The sequence below is a fragment of the Typopeltis vanoorti genome, chromosome 3 (assembly GCF_054136105.1).
Source record: "Typopeltis vanoorti isolate ZY-2024b chromosome 3, IOZ_Tvanoo_1.0, whole genome shotgun sequence".
NCBI lineage: Eukaryota > Metazoa > Arthropoda > Arachnida > Uropygi > Thelyphonidae > Typopeltis > Typopeltis vanoorti.
The window spans coordinates 135,109,631-135,130,361 of NC_143551.1; the positions used below are offsets into that span (position 1 = coordinate 135,109,631).

General features: G+C 36.8%; 1 protein-coding gene across 1 annotated transcript in view; it reads left to right on the forward strand.

Moving 5' to 3' along the window:
- LOC150108581 (latrophilin Cirl-like) overlaps positions 1-19,425 on the forward strand; it is a 191,347-nt gene extending 171,922 nt beyond the window's left edge. The window contains exons 12-20 of the mRNA XM_090390865.1: positions 714-763; positions 1,145-1,256; positions 2,603-2,706; positions 3,771-4,161; positions 7,589-7,692; positions 11,210-11,378; positions 11,541-11,672; positions 13,531-13,591; positions 16,605-19,425. Coding sequence (XP_090246991.1) covers positions 714-763; positions 1,145-1,256; positions 2,603-2,706; positions 3,771-4,161; positions 7,589-7,692; positions 11,210-11,378; positions 11,541-11,672; positions 13,531-13,591; positions 16,605-17,278 — 1,797 coding nt within the window. The 3' untranslated portion in view covers positions 17,279-19,425. The remainder of the gene's footprint in view (positions 1-713; positions 764-1,144; positions 1,257-2,602; positions 2,707-3,770; positions 4,162-7,588; positions 7,693-11,209; positions 11,379-11,540; positions 11,673-13,530; positions 13,592-16,604) is intronic.
- Positions 19,426-20,731: the final 1,306 nt, after the last annotated feature.

Genomic DNA, 20,731 nt, shown 5'->3' on the forward strand with positions numbered 1-20,731 from the left:
ACCATTTTGGCGTTGACCTTATAACTGTTAGTGAACATTAATTTTATAAATTCCACACTGATCGCAAAGTTGATTTTTATGGGCATTCGTGATTGATTTAACATAGCCGTTTAGGTTCAGACTAACGGGGAGAAAAAAAAATCTTAAAACTGATTTATAATAGTTAAAATCCTTAGAAACCCTATCATAAACAATTTCGCTTCTTTAAACTGCAATGGAAACAAATTCAGATTTCATCTGAATTTGTTTCAAGCATCTCTACGAGTCTAGCTCACACTGATGAGACTTCAATAATGGATGCAACCGGAAGTGTATAATGCATAGTAGAATACATGTCGGAAAGGAAATATTTGGTGCAACATGACATATTGAGGCAATTTGGAACAAGTGATGTAGTCGTGAAGATACTTTACAATCAAATGTTTGCTTGCTTACACTTGGGTAAAGGATGAAAACATAACATCTTGTCAAATGCAATTTATTTTGCTTTACAGAATGAGAAAAAATATTGTGAGATTCCTAGTATTATTATTATTATTATTTACTTATGTTTATATCCATCTGTACGCATCACACCATTGGATCACGCACTCCAATAGAGATATCACATGCAATACGAGTTGAAATATTTTGTGATGAAGATTCTGGGATTATATAGCCTTTTCTTTATTTTTTTTTTTCAATATTTAAGAACTGTTCCCTTCTTGTTCCAGGTAGACAACGTCTCCAATCCTGTATGTGCCCTCTGGAATTTTAACATGAGGTAAGATTTCGATATTTTTTCAATATAAGCAGTTTGCATTTTTTCCCCTCCTAACAAAAACCTCTTCCAAGATTAGTTCGTGACATTTTACTATTATGGGATGATACCCAAGTACAATGGGTTTTTTTTTCTTCCTATAAAAATAGCTAGGAACAAATGGAACTGGTAGACACAAACTCTTTGGTGATTGAATTTAACCACCGTAATGTTGCCAAAAATAAAGTCTTTTTTAAGTCTAATATATTTATTGAAGATAACGGAAGTGTTCTTTCTTTTTATTTACTTCACCTAGCTTAACATTTTTTTTTTCATAGTTGAATCGATACCATTCCTGCATTATCAGGCACATGTAACTAGTGTTATTTTACATCACCATTTCAGAATATGGTCTTCAGAGGGATGCTGGGTAACCGACAGCAACATCACTCACACAGTGTGTCAGTGTGCCAATCTGACCACGGTGGCTCTTCTCATGGACCTGACGCCAACAGAGGTGAGTCAATAAAACGGTTCTATTAATTTTTGAATGAAATTAAAAAAAAAAAATTAATGCATTTCTGAATTTAATTTTTTCCCTACAACGTACAGAGGGTTTTGAAGTTAGAATAGGCATTGTTTATTCACGTAAAAAAACTAACAATGTAGTGACAATTAAGACGTTCTTTTCTGATTGGTCATTGTTAATTCAAAACAACTAATCCTTCATATAAATAGTGCGTACTACGCATGCGCTTAATCCATGATTTGTGACAAATAGAACTTTCTAAATTAGGCATAAATTGTGTTGCTTTTCAAATAGTTGACATTACCTGATCTACCATCCTACATAAATCGCATTTTCATATTTTAACTCGCTTCAGGAGCATGTTAGCATTTCTTCTCATCGCAGAATGCTATCCGTGTTCGTACAGGTTTCGCTTGTGAATTCATTTTAGATTATAAGAATTATTAATTACTCCTGAGAGTCAAGTATATGCATCCTTACCTTGTTATTCAGATAGGGAAATGTTTTACTTTCAAGAAAATTTTGATTAATTTTAAGAGCAAAATAATTTCCTTACGGCATCACTAATAACCTGTAGCAAGGGCTATTATTACAGACGTTGTTATCCGAAGAAACTCGAGAGAGATATATTAAGAAATTGAACAGAACTCTACTTAGAAAGTAATTAGCTTCTAGTGAATACTGCGCGTACATCGTACTGCTTCTAATATTAAATCTGTGAGAAATAATAGGTTAGTAGACTGACGGCTAATAAATGTATAAATGGAACTCCAACATGAGAAAGTCTTTGAGAAGTTATATGTTATTTTTCAGCTATTGTTTTTCATATAAACGCGTGTTAGCGGAAGCAGACGAGACTAATACGTACGTCACATTTAAATGGAATTATGCAAATGAAATCATTCAAGCGACAACTGATGTAAATTTGAATCATTAAAAGTTATTCAGTAGTTATTCGTTGAAAATGGATAGACGGAGAAAAGTGGGAGGGAAAATGAAATAAAGACTGAGAGTAAAATAAATAGAGAGAAAAAAGAATGGAAGACAGGAAAGGAAGAATAAAACACACAAAAAAAAGAGAGAGAGAAAAGAAAAGGATAGATAGATAGTGGGAGAGAGATGGGAAAAAGAGTGAACATAAGTTTGAGACAGTCTGATATAAAATCCGATTATCGGTCTCCATGACAACGGGGAAGGCATCCATTGAATCAAGGGGAGGGAGGGAAGCACAATACCAAGTGGGTCTGTTTGTTTGTTTGACGCGAGGTTTTGTGTGTAGTGAATTGTCTGAAAAGTGAAGTAAATTAAAACCCACTCACGTTTTTCGTTGCTAGGCAACCCCTCACGAAGAAATGAACTTGCGGGTGATCGTGTACGTTGGCTGCGCAGTTTCGACGGTGTGTTTCCTGGTAACACTTCTGATCCTGCAGTTTGTCAGGTAAGTGGCGTCGGCCTGTGTCAAGTTGTAACTTTTAGGAGCCTTGTCAGCACCAATTGTGTGCTGTCAGCGCTCGTGCTACGTTGCCCTTACTTCGTTAGAAGGCCGATTTCTGTTTTAAATGGGATTTGCTTCCAGCGAACGAAAACGCAGAAAAATACGAAATCAGAGAAGCGGAGCTGCGGGGCGAAGTTTAAATGTGATCATAGAATTCGGGTGTGTGGCTGTCATTTCGCTGCTGTCGAACTCTAAAAAACTATTGAAGATTTCCAGCAACGGTTGGTCTTCACTCTCCTCTTCCCCCTCCCCTCTTCCCCGCTCCATCCCTCCGGAAGCAAACGCATATTTGAATAGTGTATCAGATAACCCTGGGGTAATCTAATAACCTCCGCATGGATCCCCACAGAAAAGTTGGTATGTGCCGCTCTGTACATAAAACCTACAGCATACTGAGCTCTTTATCTTCTCAGCTACGATCTTAAATCAGTGCTGACTGCGCGATAATGTCGCATCTCTCCACAGAATAAGTTGGCATCTATGATCGCTGTCTATGGTCGGTAAAGTCTGGAGGGTTTTATTAATCTTTTTACAGACACAGAACCCAAGCTGACGAAGAAACATCCGCTTGGAAATTGCAGTGTAGAATCCCTGCTGACACTGCAGAGAACCATTTATTTTATTTATTATTATTTTTTTTGCACGGTAGCTGACAGGAATCGGCTCACCTCTGCAATTTATAAGTAAAAGAAAAAACATTTGTATAATACGGTAAATGAGACTTTCATTGCTAGTAGGTGATTTTCATTGTCCGGTGTGATGACACCAATGCCACCTAGCTTACTTATGGCTTCGAGTAATAAAAAATATTTGGTCTTCAAAGGAGGTTCCGGCTAAACTCCAACTCATCCACCCCTACTTTGAACTAAGAAACGAGGCCTTACTTAAACCTGCTATCAACAACAAACAGTGAATTTGTTATTGATATCAGGTATTGAAAATTGCAATACATTTTATATGAAATAGCATTTGTTTAGCTTCGTATTTGATTTTCATTCCCATTTTAGATGCATTCGGAGTGAGAGGACAGTGATTCACAAACATCTTTGTCTGTGCCTGCTTCTTTCGGAGGTTACTGTAGCCGGTGGACTTGACCAAACTACATTATTCCGAGCTTGTTGCATTGTAGCGGGGATACTCCACTATTTACTACTCGCTGCATTCGCCTGGGCCTTCGTGGACAGTTTCCAGTTGTATGTGATGTTAGTGGAGATCTTTGACTCGGAGAAGTGGCGATTGCGATGGTATTGTCTCGTAGCATACGTAGTGCCATTACTAGTAGTGGGAATTTCGGCTCTAATAGATCCCGACAGCTATGGAACCGATCACTATTGCTGGCTAAGGGTGGACAACTATTATATTTTTAGTTTTGGAGGCCCTGCTATTGCTTGTGCAATGGTAAGTGCGGTTTTGCTTACTTACTGTATTAGTTTTAATGTAAAGACAAAATGCATTATGTTTTGCGATGTTATTATCATAATGTTGCAATAATTTAGTTGATTGTGTTTATTTTAGAATCAAAGTTAATTGTTGACTGCACACGTGTCGCGAGACCTGATTCACAAACACCTAACAATCAAAACTGCATTCTAGAAAAATGAGCTCTATATATATATATATATATATATATATATATATATATATATATATATATATATATATATATATATATATATATAATTTATACCTCGAATTCATCTCATTGTTCCAATAGTGCAAAGTGTTGTTTTTCTTTTTTTTTTTCCCATAGTGTAACATACAGAAACAAAGATCGCTCCATTCGGCAAGTTCGCCGTGATATTTAGACAATCTCCATCTGTCTGCCACCATGTGCCAAACATTCAAAACAACCGCTGACAACCGTGGTCTTTTTCTAAAGAGGATCTTATTACTGAACTGAAATGTCGTCCTTCTGACATCCGGTACGCTGACTTGGTGGGGAGATCAAAAGATAAGATGAGAACGCCGACAGTGATAAGCAAAGATTAGATTTTTTTTTTTTTTTTTTTTTTTTTTTTTAATCTTTGGTCAAGAATCCATGTGAAGGTTACTCCGCCCATATGAGCACATTCGGGTATACTGTGAAAGAATTCCATATTTATGAAAAACTTTATTATTTATAGCCGCACTGATTTCAAACATCTGTTCCATGGTTTTACTTCGTATTTATTTTATCAAAGAAAAATGCTAAGATTTTCAATTAAAATGCAGTTATAAATTAAAAGCATTTATTGGAGATATTTTTGAGATGACAGTCCAAATATACACTTACTGCGAGCAAACCCTATTATTTCCATGGAAATATCTGTTTCGTTATATATAAAACAAGCAGAAATATGACCTCAAATCAAAACGCAAACTGCTATTGAGAGATGATGACATCTGCATTCCTCCAATGACACAAGTGTTGACAAAAGAATACCAATAAGTTGTTAGTTTCAACCCAACGCTTAATACTGTACTTACATTGCAGGTTATATTGGACTAAGGTCGAGATGCACAACAATGAATGTGCAATCAGAGAGTTCCGGGCATTTTGAAATCTCTAGCCATTCGCTCTGGAGCACTCTCCGGAATTCCTATTGAAAAATAACCACTCTTTTTTAAAAGCATTTGACGTCAAACATTACTCCCATTGCATTTAGCTCAGAAAGGATGGTTAATGAAGAAACTCTCATAAGCATCTCTGTGAAATTGCAAGTCATTCTATCGAATAGTTTGTTTTATACAGCTGTCTGAAGCAAAAGTCCTTTCGTATCCCTTGAAATGGATAAAATTGAGTATCGTGCGGTTATAAACTTCTTTGTAAACGAAGGTTTAATGCCAAACGAAATTCATTCGAAGTTCATAAAAGTTTATGGGCACTCTTCTCCTTCATGTTCGACAATTAAGAAATGGGCTTCCGAGTTTAAACGTGGCCGTACCAGCCTTGAAGATGATCCACGTGAATGACGTCCAAAAAGTGTAACAACGCCAGAAATCATTGATCAGTGCACGATATGTTATTGGATGACCGGCGAATCGAAATGCGTGAAATTGATGAGACTATAGGCATTTCAAAAGAACGTGTAGGATATATTTTGCATGAAGAATTGCAAATGAAAAAGCTTTGCGCAAGATGGGTGTCACGCTTGCTCACAGAAGATCAAAAACGCACTCGCATGAAAATCTCTGAACAGTGCTTGGAGTGTTTTAACAAGAATGAAACTGATTTTATGCGTCGATTTATTTATTACTATGGATGAAATTTGAATTCGCCATTACACACCAGAATCCAAACAGCAGTCAAAACAGAAGCTCGTTGTTCAGTGCCAAGAAGACAAAGTTGGTTCCATCAGCAGGAAAGGTCATGGCATCGATGTTTTGGGATGCTAAAGGCATTTTGTTTATTAATTATCTTTAAAAGAGTAAACAGTAACTGGGGAATATTATTCCGATCTTTTAACCAGTCTAGATGAAAAACTTTGTGAGAAAAGACCCGGTTTGCTGAAGAAAAAAATCATCTTTCATCAGGACAATGCACCTGCCTACAAAGGTGTTTTGGCAATGGGAAAATTAAGGAATCTGCAATATGAATTGTTGAAACATCCACCCTATTCCCCAGATTTGGCTCGCTCTGACTTCTATCTCTTCCCAAAACTAAAACTCTTCCTCGCTGGTCAGCGTTTTTCTTCGAATCAAGAGGTGATTGCAGCTGTAGGGGGGAGGGGGTATTTTGCAGATCTTACTGAGAACCACTACAGGGACAGGATAATGGTGCTGGAGTATTCGCTGGAATAAATGTATTAGTCTTAAGGGAGATTATGTTGAAAAATAAAAATAAATTTGAAATTATAAATTCGTTTTTTCATTGTTAGTCCTAGAACTATTCAGATCCCCCCTCGTATATATGCCTATAGAACATGTTAACCAGCCGATTTGTTTTGGAGCTGAAACATCCTTACCAACCTCCGTCTGAGACCGAATTATCTTATTTTAAAGATTACTATGCAGAATTCACACTGAACCTCGCTCTCACCCCAACTAAGAACTCAAATTAATATTCTTCAAGTAATGCCAAAAAGGGAAACAGAAAATACACTAAAACACGCATACTACGACTGCGATGTCTCGCTCTAGCAATTCTTTCCCTGTTTTTAATTACTTCACATCATTCTAAAAGCTACTTAGTGAACGATAAAAACCAATAATACGATATGATCATCCAAATGCAATATAAGTTAAAGCAGTTAAACCCCACACAACACTTAAAATTCTCAATACGCTAAAAGTGCATTAATAACTAAAATAATTACAAAGAGGAATGCAGTAGCAGTAATTGGATAATTAAAATTCCATTTGTGTACCACTAAGTAAAAGGTAATGATAAAAGCCAACATATTTAATTAAACTCAGAAATATATAAGCGATACTTGGAAAGTGCTTCTGGGTGGAATGGCTGAGTGCCCATTTAGATAAAAATGCATTTAGAGATTGGTGCTTATCCTAACAATAGTCCACGATTCACTTAGAGAATTGGCGAAGCTAATAAGTGAACTATAAAGTAACTAATCTGCTTGAAATAAGTTAAACTGATGACGGAAAGAAGTCTTATGAAGTCCAAGAAGGACAGGATGAAAGATTTTAGATTACAACTGCTTAAGCAAATGCTTTTTCAAAATTCAATTGAGGTCATTTTCCCCCTAAAACGTGAACTTAGGATAACCGACACCCTGGTTATCCTAAGAATAGCTAGGATTTCCTAATATTAACATATGACTTGGGGATTTTTCATTATTTTGACAACTAACGTATATAAGTATTATCGTATTCATTTTTTTCCCAGGCTGCCTTACTGTTCCTTAGCCTTGCCTTCTGGAGATCTTGCTGTCAACGTGGTAGCTTCATTGAGAGCAAAATTAAGGACCACACCAAGTTGACCAGCATGGGGTAAGTTGGAACTTTGCTCTCTATTTTGTTTTCTAAGGATTTTGTAAGGATGAGTTCTTCTTGACTAAGGTCTAATGGTGTATTAATTAGACTGCTGTTTGCAGGGTAATATACTGTACGTAATCACTTGAATTTATGAATATTTTTTTTCAAGCTTACTAGAAACTAAATTGAAAACTTTAGGCATGATATGGAAAGATTGTTGCAGTATTTGACTGTTTCACTACGTTGATTTAACTCTCAGTATCTCCACAGATCTAGCTTCCACTTATGAGACCTCAGTAAAGGTCTCATCAGTGGGAGTACCTGTCTTACTCTTCAGATAATGCATGGAAATACTGTATACACCTTCAAAATACATATGCTATGCATTATGGGATACTAGGGCAACTTAATGTTTAGTCATCGGCTTCCATATAGAAGTAGCCTAGTTGTGAAGGTACTTCACGTGCAAACTTCGTTTGCTCTCCCTCGGGGAGAAGATTGAAACGGAAATATAATTTCTCGTGAAGTATAATTTATCGTTAACATTCATTCTGACACTGAATAAAAGTTTGATGGTGGAGCCTGTCAAAGCGGAATGCGATCCTACTGATGGATTATCTTGGATAAAAAGAAGAAAAAATAATATCCTTAATAACAGTTACTTGTTATCATTATTATCATTCTTTATACGATGTATCAATAATCAAAATATCTCCTAAAGATAAATACCCTACTTAGGATATTTTATTCTCTTTGGGAAAATTTATTTTGGAGCCGTGTGAAGCAAAGTACTGCAGAAGGAGCAACCTTCTTTGATTCGCCAATGCCGAACTCGATCCTTATGAAACTGGCCAACTAGTCCACACCTGAAGAGTCCCTATAAAAAGTTCCACTTCAACAATTAACGCCATCCGGGCAACTCTGATATGCTTCGTATACGATCTTCTTCTTCCTAGCGTTATGTCCCGCTTGGTGCAGGGTCCGCTGGTTGGAGAGATGGGTCTACTTCTCCCATGGCGATCCAGTCTCTCTTGGGACAATGTACAGCATACATATTTGTATGAATGTATGAGGCTGAAAGACAATCACATACATTCATGCCCTAGGCAGGATTCAAACCGGCAGCCTCCTGGCTGGAGAGCGGATACACTAACCACTCGGCCAACCAAGCCTACATGCTTCGTATATGATGATTTCTATAAAGGGGAAGGGATGCAGATCCTCTGGACTTATTGTGCTGGAATGCCTGAAGTGGCTGATCTAGCAGCTTGACGATATATCAGAAACATCAACCACAATGTCAAATACCATTTGAAAATTCTGATCAACGACAATCCTCATTCAGAACTGCTTCTTTCTCTTACCCAGGTTATCACATTCTGCAATCCATATTATTTGTGTATTTTCTGTAAAAAAGAAAACTGCCATTCGTGCTGACTCCGGAGAGGATTGTATATCTTTATCGTTGGCAATCTTATCTTCCATTCTCTCTCTCTCACACACACACATTGCTTGTCATGAAGATTGAAGGTAAAACTTAGAAGAACAGCCTATTTTTCTGTAGTTTCCCTAAGGAATCGGGCTACTGAACTTAATATCAACACAGAACCTAGATTTTTGTGCCGCTACACGAAGTAGCGGCACAAAAATCTAGCTCATAACTTGGAAGTTGGTTTATTTCCTTTCTGCTTGCAAGTAACTCTTGAAAACATCTGTCCATAATAGGTGTTCATGTGAACATCAGACAAAAACTATAAGTCTTGTGCCAACACTGAAGCGTTGGCTTCAGTGTTGGCACAAGAGTTATAAAACGCCAATGATAAAACACCAACTTTTTGTGTGGACACAAAAAGTTGGTGTTTTATCGTCTTATCATTAGCCAATCGATTTGATTATGACTAATTTAACTACTAACATTTCAGTGTGGCACATGAGGCTCTTTGCCTCTAATATACGACAATTTTAACAATATAAAAAGTATTGTTGATGATGCTAACCTTTCTTAATGTAATGGGTTGAGTCATCTTAGCAAAATAGATTGTCTTGTCCCTTTGGAGTATTTAACAATTCTTATCATCATATTCTTACTGCTGTTTCAAAAAAAAAAAAAACTGCTTTCTTTTTTCATGCATTCGCAGAGAGGAGGATGTCCTGTTGCACGTGAAACAACGTATCACGTAAGAACATTTTCTTGAGTGTATGGTTTATTTTTAGACAGTTCTTCAGCTTTAGCCGATAAGATCTTAGAGATAAGCCACTTTACCCAATAGTCGTAAGGAAAAAAAAAAAAATGCGACGCTAAGTAAAAGAAATGCTAGAGAAGATAATGCGCTATAAACAATGAAATATCTTTTAACGCTTGATAAATGCATTTATCGAAACTAAGTCTCTTCAGTTTGCTATTTAAGAACGAATTAGAAGTAAGCAAATGTATTAAAATAAATAAATGCTTCTCTTAGCAATTGAGCAGTTGTTTGAAAACAATTGGAGTGCGCGCGCACTCACACACGCACACGGGTTGTAGAAATGCATCTTGTAATGGTGAATTTAGATCTCCGTAAAGATAATTTAAGAGTTATTTTGGCGCACGCGATAAACAGTTGGCTCAACCTTTCAAGAAACAGTGCAACGCGAAAGACGCCAACAGGGTGATGGTCCGAACTTCAGAAAACGTAGCAGCGTGATTTTTAAGTTTAAATTTCGAGACATTTTGCGTATTTATGTGCATGCTGGTTAATCTCACTTCGTCCATTTTCTAATCCATCTTAACACCAAACGCATTCCATTAGTCTTGCCATTAACCGAAAGAGAAATATCTGTCTTATTCTTACGGGATACTTAACTATCCCAACCCTATCATTTTTCAAAGATCTCATGGCCATTTCTAAGACTTCAAAGGAATTTGCATCACAAAAACCCTTCCATTAAGAAGAGGGGAAAAAAAAAAATAATCGCAGAGGCACTCGCAAAGCCGTTGAAGAAAGACCATCTTGGCAGGCTCCTCCTCTAAATCGAGGCTTGGCTATCACTCGTGAAAGGCAAAGATGCCATTCTTACGGAGAACTCCCGATTGTTTCCCCGTGTCATAGACACGCAGATGGCGTACGGTGTTAATTTGCTGTCACTCTGCGAACGGTGTCGCGAAACATGCATTTTAATAACATCATTTTTACAGTCTAGCGCAATACAAACGCCGTCAGTGAACGCCACAGATATCTTAAGACATCATTTTCTTCTAACGGACAACTTTATTTAGAACCAAATGCATTTGTCTCGTGCGCAACAAAAAGGACCGATGCTGACATGACAGATAGCAATAATGGCGTTCGAGTAAATATAGTTATTTAAATATTTTAGCGTTTGCAAGGCAATAATATTTATTCTCGTATTAAAATAAGACACTAGAAGGATTAGTACCGTTCATCATAAGATAGCATTTTACTAATGTTAATTTGTAAACACTCTGATAACTATATTAAACATAACGACTAATAAGACTTTATTCTTATATTTTGATTTTGTTATTCCTCAGTGTGTGGACTGGAGAAGCAACGTTGGTACTCATTCTGTTATGCTCAACATGGGGTTTCTTTATCTTCTACCTACACGAAGAATCAGCAATCACTGCCTATACCTTTACATCTCTTAACACACTGCTCAGCCTTGTAGTATTTGGATTTTATAGCATCAGAGCAGGAATGGTAAGTATCAGACAGCACTTTTTATAATAGAAGTAATAAAATTCGCCACTAGGGTGCGCTTGATAAAAAGGATTTACATTTATAAAGATTTGGTCTAATCACAGTGTGTATAATATTGTAATGACCTCATCCTAAAAGGATTTGTGTCTTCCCTTCACTAAGGTCAACAAATCATACGGGGATTGTTCAGTGCCTGACCGATTATGTGGTTGTCTACGAAAGACTCAAGTTAATCAACGTCGGCGAACATTCTACACTCCAGCCGACGTAGTATCCGAAGCCCAGAATCATAGCGTGAGTAAATGTTCTATTTTTACCAATCCTCTGCAATGCAACTTTCCCTTTCAATATAAAATTCGATAAACGATTAAGTTTAAAAGCTCGATTTATTAATCATTTCACACGAAACCCAATCTATCTTCAAGTTTATTAGAAATCTATTTCCATTACTGTTTGTTTAGTTTGTAGCGTGCATTTAAATCAAATTACATTCTATAATCCTTTAACTTAATAAGTAGATTGCTTTAACTCTGTTACCGCTAGATGGCGGCAGCAGTCACTAAGTTAATTTGATTATTGAATTGCGTTTGACGTCTTATCGAGTTAGTTTCTGTGTATTCTACTAATGCTACACTTTCTTAGAAAGAGCGAAGAATTCGAAAGATACGTGATGTGTGCAGCTTATGCAGATCCAATAAGAAAATCTCTCTTTCCGTGTATGCAAATAAATACGAGGAAATCTAGGCTAAAAAATCGAAGTAATAATAGATCGAACATAAAATGAATTATAGAATTGCGGAACTTTACTATGAAAGAAAGATCGCACTAGCGTTCAGTTTTTAAAAAGGAATTGACTTCCACATAATTTAGGAGCAACTTTAATTGCAATCACGTTAAAAGAAATTATCTGATTAGAAATTCAGTTTAGTTCCCGAATGCAATTTTCATTAATCGGTCTTCGGAAAATGTACTTCTAAGAATACTAAAATTAAGCTCTATTTTAATGTCTTAACGGATTTTCCTAACAAAAGAATTTTTGATTATCTCGTACTTCCGTAGCGACGATCAGTAGGGACAGCATCTTTTGGTTACAAAGAACGAGTTCGAATCCCGTCTTTCTTTGGTTTCTTTCCGGAAATGTGTGTTTTTCCAGTTGTTAAACAGACAAGCCAGCCATGGAACCAACCATTAGGCCTAACACATTAATCGAAGATAGGAGACGTCAGTCTAAGATCATAAGCATGTTAGAAGGAATTTTAAACTCAAGTTATTTAACTCCTTGTGAACTTTCCTATTTGCACTGAATCTTTAAGCCCTAAGACAAATAAATCACTTTCACCCTCTGAGAACCGGAAACAGTGGTCCTTTAGAAGAAAACACGTGCTTCCAGAGACTAGTTCCAACATTCCCAGTAGTGAAACCCATCCTTTCTGAATGCTCGCCTTAAATCTAAAGCAATACTTCTGCTTCTTCTTGCTTGAGCAGGTTTTTCAAGTTTATCTGCAGAACTGCAGTCGTTATTTTAACACGTTACCATGGCAACCCATGATGCTCATTAACTAGTGAGAGCGGTATCGGATTTCATCCGTCAGTATGTGGTTTTCGCGTGTTTTTTCTGAGTCACTGAAGACTTCTTATCTTAGTTGGATTCATGTGAGATTACTAGGATAAGATGAGGATATAATCGTGTTATAAAGGCGAAATTCTGAAAGTCAATAGTCAAGTTTTCAACGGTTATAATGAAAAAAAAAAAAGGGATCTAGATTGGGGATCACGTCAAACATTATTTCTTATCTTTCTGTTCGGTTCAAATCTCTTGGATTTTTTTTTTTCTTTCTAAATCTAGATAATAATCCACTTTTAGTTCCTCCGCTATGATCTGGTTGTACTGACCTGACCTTTCAACCTTCTCCAGATAACGTATAAGGCGAGCAATTTGGTACGAAGGCGATTAGCAAACACATTAATAAACAAGAGAACGATTTACATCGCTAATGAGACAGTCATTAAGACGTTCTACTTTATTTATGAATTAGTTAAATACCAATAGGGTGAAACACCATTTGGAATGCTGCCAATGTTCCACCCTTGGTGTGTAAACAAGTCATATTGCAGCGTCTGTTGAAGCACTAATATTTATATTTATTTGCAGGCCGTCTGTCAAAATTGGAATTCGACCTTCTCCGGAACGTCTCATCACTGCAATACTCCAGGTTAGTATATCTTACGTCACATTTCACAGTGTAGATAAGTGACAGCTGTTAAGATTCAGTTTTTAAAGTTCTTTGAGTTATTCTAGAAATAGGAACCTTTACGATAGAGAGAATACTGTAGATCAGTCAAAGTTAAAAACAACATTAAAATAATTGAGATTTCGTTTCACGTTTCTATCTGATATTTATTTATTCTCTGATCCTGAGGAAGATATTTTCATGTTTAAGTGTCTTCTGCACAATTCATAAGCACCTATTGGATTTTTTTTTTTGTTCCTCACTATTGTACAGATGTTGAACTACTTAAAAGACACGCTCTCAGAAGGACTCCTATTTTCTCTTCTTTTATTTATTTATTTTTGGATAAAGTTAATTAAATTTCATTTTTAATTATTTTAGCATCGTTCTCTCAGCCCAATAGAACTAACTACATATCGGTTTCGAAACTGGTGATCGAAACGTCCGAGATCTTGTTTTGTACTGCTGCTTGTATTTTACATTTCTTTCTGGTCCCTGATGATAATCAGGGGAAGAAAAAAAAAAAAAAACGGCACTGACTTCATAGAACTTATTTTGCTAAACCCAGTGCAAGGCAAATATACAGACTTCGGATGTGCGTATTTTAAGTAACGTTATTAGCAAGGCGAAAGATGAACGTTGTAAACATCCCTTGAGTGCTGTCATTTCTCTGTAATGAGAATGCCACGATGTTTACTTTCCAGTGTGCAAAAAAATCTCCACGAACCTTGGAAAAATATATTAACTAAACAAATAAACTTCCGAATTATAGGCTAATATATATTTCTATTATATTTATTATGGAAATATGCATAAATAACATTGAAAATTTGATATTTAGCATATATATTAAAAAACTGTCACAAACAAATTTTTATTCGTTTACTATACAGCAGACAGTCAAAACAAGAAAAATGGTCGGTATTTCATGACAAAAGAGGGATAGCGAAGGCGATATGTGCATCAGTAGTTATAATAATTAAACCAGTAATTAAATCACTAACTAAACCAGAATATTCAATTTAAATATTTTAAGCTTTCAACGAAAATCGATTGTGTTTTAGTTCTTACGCTGCAGTAGCTCTCTTAGATTTGTTTCCGTTTATTCCCATCCCTCATGGATTTGTCTATATTGTCCTCAAGATTGACACAGGCTTTATTTTATGTATGATTTGTATTCGAAATCGAATATATTCATAGGATATCTCAAATATAATGTGCTAAATTTACACCAAAAGTTATAACCTTGTCAATAACACAGGCTTATAACCTTTGGTGAATGCAAATCACATAAAAATTGAAAATAACGTAGAAGCTAAGAAGCATTGAAGCTAACATTTCAAACAATGATCGTAAAAGTTATTAAAATCTGTATAAAAATGAAAGAATCTCGGTTGACAATTGTGATTCATCAATCTTGAGACGTGGTGGCTCATTATATCTTGAGCGACTCCTTGAAATTAGCTGGTTAATGCTTTAAATCTTAAGACATGAATATTCTCAATGATTAAGCAGAAGTCATTGGACATACCATCGCACTCGTGCTAAGAAGGTGTTACGTCGAGAGAGTTAATGCTGTTTCGTTCAGAACACCGAGTAGAATAATTCAGATTATCCTACCAAAAAATAGCACATCCGGGACTAAGAAGGGACATTCGCGTTGGTAATCAAGCAGCGTATCTGGTGATGAATAAAATAGTTGTAGTAACTAAATTAAAAAAAAAAAGTTGCTTTTAGCTGGAAGAAGAATACACACGCAAAGCGAAAGCGCTTAGGAAAAATCCTCAAATCACATTTTCCTCATTAGTAATTCTCCTTATAGCACGCGCCCTGGCATTATCCCTGGTGTGTTCGGAGTTCGTATTCACTTCTTAAAGAGCCTCTATTGCCAACATACGTGCAAACAAAAGTTTCGGTGTACATGAGGGACCCTTATCTTCAGTAATTGAAAAAAAAAAAAAAAGAATCCGCTGTCTTGCCATAGCTTATTCTTACATCTCGTGGATAATAGTTGAACAGAAGAGGTAGGGTAAGAGATGTAGAAAAGGGTATTAAAGAGAGTAGGGGGGGTGAGTAAAAGAAAAGAGAAAAAAATCAATCAGAAACGAGATTCTCCGTGTAATGAGTGTATTGTTTGACTTGTTCGCAGTTCCCAGCACCGTCTTCATGAACTAGTGTTCAGCTGATTTCCCAAGTGTACACACCTATTTTCTTGGCGATCTAGAGTCTGTTTCATTCGACTTTCCCAAACTCTAACGCCACTGACTGATATAGAAACGAAGGTGTGGTCTATTTATCTTCGAATGATATTGTGTTTTAATACGTAAAAACACTTTCCATGTGTTTACCGAACAAAATTAGCCTTTTGGGTCTCAAGTTCAGAAGTAACACCTTAAGAGTTAACTTTGTAACGAGAAAATCGCTATTTTGACGCTAGTCAAATACACTTCAAAAGGCTGCTAATTAACTTAGGCAGCTTTCGCGTGCAAGCGTCCACCAGCCGTTAAATGACGTGAGCTTGTCACGCGGAACGCTAGCCAACAATGGGAAAAGTAATCCACGTGTTCCATTAGCCAGTTGCTAAGTGACTATTGGCTCAGCGTACTTATGCGTGCTGCTAGGCTTTGAGTATATAATTGTTTTTCCTAATTATTCACTTGGAAACTTTTATTTTCTCTGCCATGGGTCGCCTTTAAGTGTCCAACTTAAGGAATGAACTGAAACAACACTCTGATTTTAAGTTACTTTCATTGTTTCGCAATAGTAGTTTTGCGGAGGATATATCATCAGCATTTTTTTAGTTATTTGAGTATTTCTAGATTCGAGAAAGCATGCGATTGGCGTATAAAACTAAGCAAGATTTATCCCTCTTTTTATTCGAGTATAGTTGCAAAACCTTTTGCATAGCATCATGCTTGTTTTATATTTAGCTATAACATCTCTTGACCATCCACATACGGAGCATATCCTTAATACTCTATTTGTTTCGTTGTAGGCCGTCAGTCTCAAGCTGCAGGAAGTACAGTCGAACCTGAGGAACATCCTTTACAATATCTTCTGCAGATTGCAATTCCACCTAACAGCAGACCAACAGCACCACCACCATCCGGTGATTACGACCTAAAATCGGAGGACTGGTCTCGATCAAGAAGACGCCGAAAGACCACCGAACGAAAAGAGGACGAAGATGATGACGACGACAACGAGAAGTTGCGGTGGCCTCACCAGCGACCTCTGTGTTGCTATCACAAGACGGAAACTTCTCCGCAAGTGAAAGAGCCTCTCTACGAATGCGTCGACAGACTGGATCCTTGTTCAGAATGGAACCAGGGCACCAACAGTGCCGCCAACGGACGGGACCGACGACCGCCAAGCATAGGTTACGCCAACGACCGTAACCTCTTGAGTTCGCTGGCGGCGGTGCTCACAGGATCTCCGCGTTCTCGCCACATACTGCGCGACACCTATTTGAGACCTCAAGTGGCGTACAGTGGCATCCACAGTCCCACGGATTCCGACCGCTCCTCCAGCAGCCTCATGGAAGGGCACGAGTCGGCCAGCCCTCCAAGCTCACCTGCACAAGAAGCCGCGGACCCGCAGTTTCTCCACAGTTTGCCTAATTTGAAGTTCACGGAAGGAGCATCCCTTTCAGCCTCCTTGACGTACTGAATTCCACCGGAGGGGGGAGAAAAAAGGTTGTAAAGCACGATGTGTACAAGTGCCAAGGGTTTCCCATTGCGATCATCACTTCGCTCCAGGTAGCAAGAGGCGATGGTGTCTGTCCGTGGATCGGATCACAGTCCGCATCTATATCAAAAACTACTTTTGTGTTTGTACTGCTGTGTGTGTGTGTGTGTGTGTGTGTGAGTTAGCCCTGCTACATTCCTGCCAGCCCTCGCTAACTTCGTATATTGTGTACCCTCCCCCACCTCTCGACATCATTCCTTCCATGGCTCTGAGTCACTTAAGCGCTCTTCATGCACGTGTTTTATCTTCACTATGTTATGCGAACGAAAACATTACTTTTTTAAAGAATATTCGACAAGGTTGCCCTTACAAACTTCATTGCATTAGTCGTCGCATTCAATTGCAAACAGCTAGCAGAAGTGACATACACGTCGAAGAGTAACTGGGGAAATACATTGATGTAATTCTCTTAAAAATCACATACGGTAACGTCTGTTAAAAAAAAAAAAAAAAACATTGTCGGTACCAACTTTTTTATTGAGGAAAGTTCTTGATAAATTCCTGTAGGAATAACAATACTGAATGATTCATGACATTCTTCATAGTCATTAATATTTAATAATCTGTAGTAAGCGATAAGTTCTAAGTACATTGTGTGTGTGCGCGCGCTATTTTCGGCCCTCATTAGTTTCATTCCTAAATTCGTAAGAAACAGTTAAGCTTATTGGATTATAAACCGTGGTAAAATGTGCAAGAATATACAACTCATGAACTGCTAGTAAAATTCGCATATTAAGGTGCTGTTAAATCGTGCGGTCAAATCCATTAAGACGTTTATTTAAGTAACATCAGAGCCATCGAAGGAATTCAATTCAAGTAAAGAACGAATTAAAGTGAAGAGAACCGGTGTAATCTATAAGTAACTCTTGAGGTTCTATTTTTGCACGTCGCTAATACTGAGCTATGTATTTGCCGTTTACATACGTGAATGTGCCTTCCTGTTTACGTCAGTATGACACTGTGTTGAAATACGAAAACCATTTATTCAACGCTTAAATGGACAAATAAAACTCAAGTGAATATCTCGAGGAGGAAAAAGAAAAAGAGAAGAAACACCTCTTCTTGTACAGCATCACTAGACGAGTTATTACATGTTGATAACATTTTTACTATTTATTTGCTAAGTGTAGCACGGTTTAAGAGAGTTTTAAGATTTTTATAAAAACGGGAGTCGGTTGGTTTTTCGTAAGTATCCATGTTTCAAACTTGATGTTTCAAAAAATTGCTGTGAAATTAGCGAACTCAGGTAATCAAAACTGGATATTCTTTTACACGAGGAAAAGATGGTTTAAAGGACATTATTTTATGTGTGGTTATTTCGTTTAGTAACAAAAGCTTGAACTGATTCTATACTTAACAATAGTCATTTTCTCTATTCAACAATAATGCACGTGCCTAACTAACAATAGTCGTTTGGCACGAGTGTCATTGTTGTCAAGTAAAGTTCTTGTTTCTTTTTCGTATGCAGTTTAACTGATATGTTTAAAGTTATTCAAGTGTTTCGGTGTTAGTATAAAGCAAAAAAAAATATTTTAAATGTAAAAAGAACCACAGTGATAACTTATAAACTTGCATTTATTTAAAAGGAAGTCTATATGGAATTATAAGTGAGTATATCCCGCTTTATTACCCTTCGTCATTTCTAAACCTTGCACGATTTTTATTAAAAGAAAAAAAAATCTGAAATGTCGTGAGACTTTTGCCTTGCTGAAGTATATATATGTGATTTTCTATTTGGTGTCACCGATACTTGCCTAGTCAAAAAAACAAAAAAAACAAAAAAAAAAAAAATCAGGATACTTAATCTACCAGAGTTATACGTTACAGATCAATCAAAAGTGGGTCTCATATTACTATGAGATGTATGTCTGTGTTTTTCTGTGTATATTTAAATGGGCTTGCCAACTATAAGCGGGAATATTTGTTCCTGCACAGGCCCAATAACATATCTCTCAAATGCCCTTCGGTGTTATTACGCAAGATATATTGAACAGCAAATGGGGCTATATCATGCCAGCTTTCATGTAATGTCTCTCGCCCTTAACGAAAATAAAATATTTGTGTATTAATGTGTTGTAACTGAATGAATGATTTTTCCCTTGAAAGATACATGAATATATATAAATCTTTTCAAGTTCTATGTTTCGAGATATTTGTTTTCTTATTTGAGAAAATAAAGAAGGACGTGTAAGTTATCAGTTAGCTGAAACATGAATATCACATGCAAGTAAGAAATGCGTGTCTAGTACTCTCTCTCATGATGAAGTTCCTTACTTTTATGCACTTCTTGATACGAGGAAAGAAAGCAATCCGCTTAATATAATCCTCTTACGGAGCACTCACGAAAAAAAAAAAAAAAAAAAAAAAAACGATTCGGGATAGTCAAGAAGGAAATCACCGTATGATTCAGAAATCCATTTATTCTCTGAAATAAACATGATCATGTGATGCAGATCATGATCATGTGACTGTTACCGAGGTTTCATAAATACGCTTTGGTTGTTCTACTACTCCTGTTTGCTGTTAACTGCTGTGATTTTCGGGTCGTCTTTTAGTTGAATATCTTGATAAAACTTCTGCCATACATTTTCTGCGCCTTTCTTAGTTTTTTTATTTAAGATTAGGAAGAAATAGATAGTCATAGGTTATTATTTGCTTTTATTAAGAGCACAGTCTTCGATTTTCTTGTTCTTTTCTTCGGAGTACATCCATCTGTAGTGTGGACACAGGTGTGTGTGTGTGTGTGTGTGTGTGTGTGTGTGTGTGTTTTGGCGAAGGGATGGGAAGAGAAAGGAACCTTGATAGTCTTAAAAAAAAAAAAGGAAATTATCGTTTATCAAATATCCCTCCACCCCGCAGGAAGAAATCTATCCTTTAAAGATCAAACTCTAATTTATCTCCCAATCTCACATATTCCTCTCATAAATTTTCCTCTCGTGCGTGTAACCTCTCTGTTGATATTGACATATTTATGTTGGTTTAAGGTGGTGGTGATGATGATGTTAGGCTTCTCGTTTCCATGGAAAAACAGCTTCTCTTTGCATATACCCCGTCAGAGTGGAGTTCGTCCATGTTTATGATGTAAGCAGATTAAAAACATGAGGTATTATCTTTTCTCTCTTTCATTATATGAAAACAATCGTTTCTGCTTGCGTATACCAGATGGATAGTTCTATTATCATGGGTATCAAGTATATCGTCAGACAGGTTGCTTCCCTTTGGTCAGTGATTGCAAATCCACCCTTGCAAATGCTGAACATTCGAGAACATTATGACGTGATTGAGTTCGTTATGAGTAGTACAAGGGATAGTTAAGTAGGTAAACCGCTCAACTGAGTTTACTTTTTTTTTAGCGTGATTTTCATATTTTTTGGT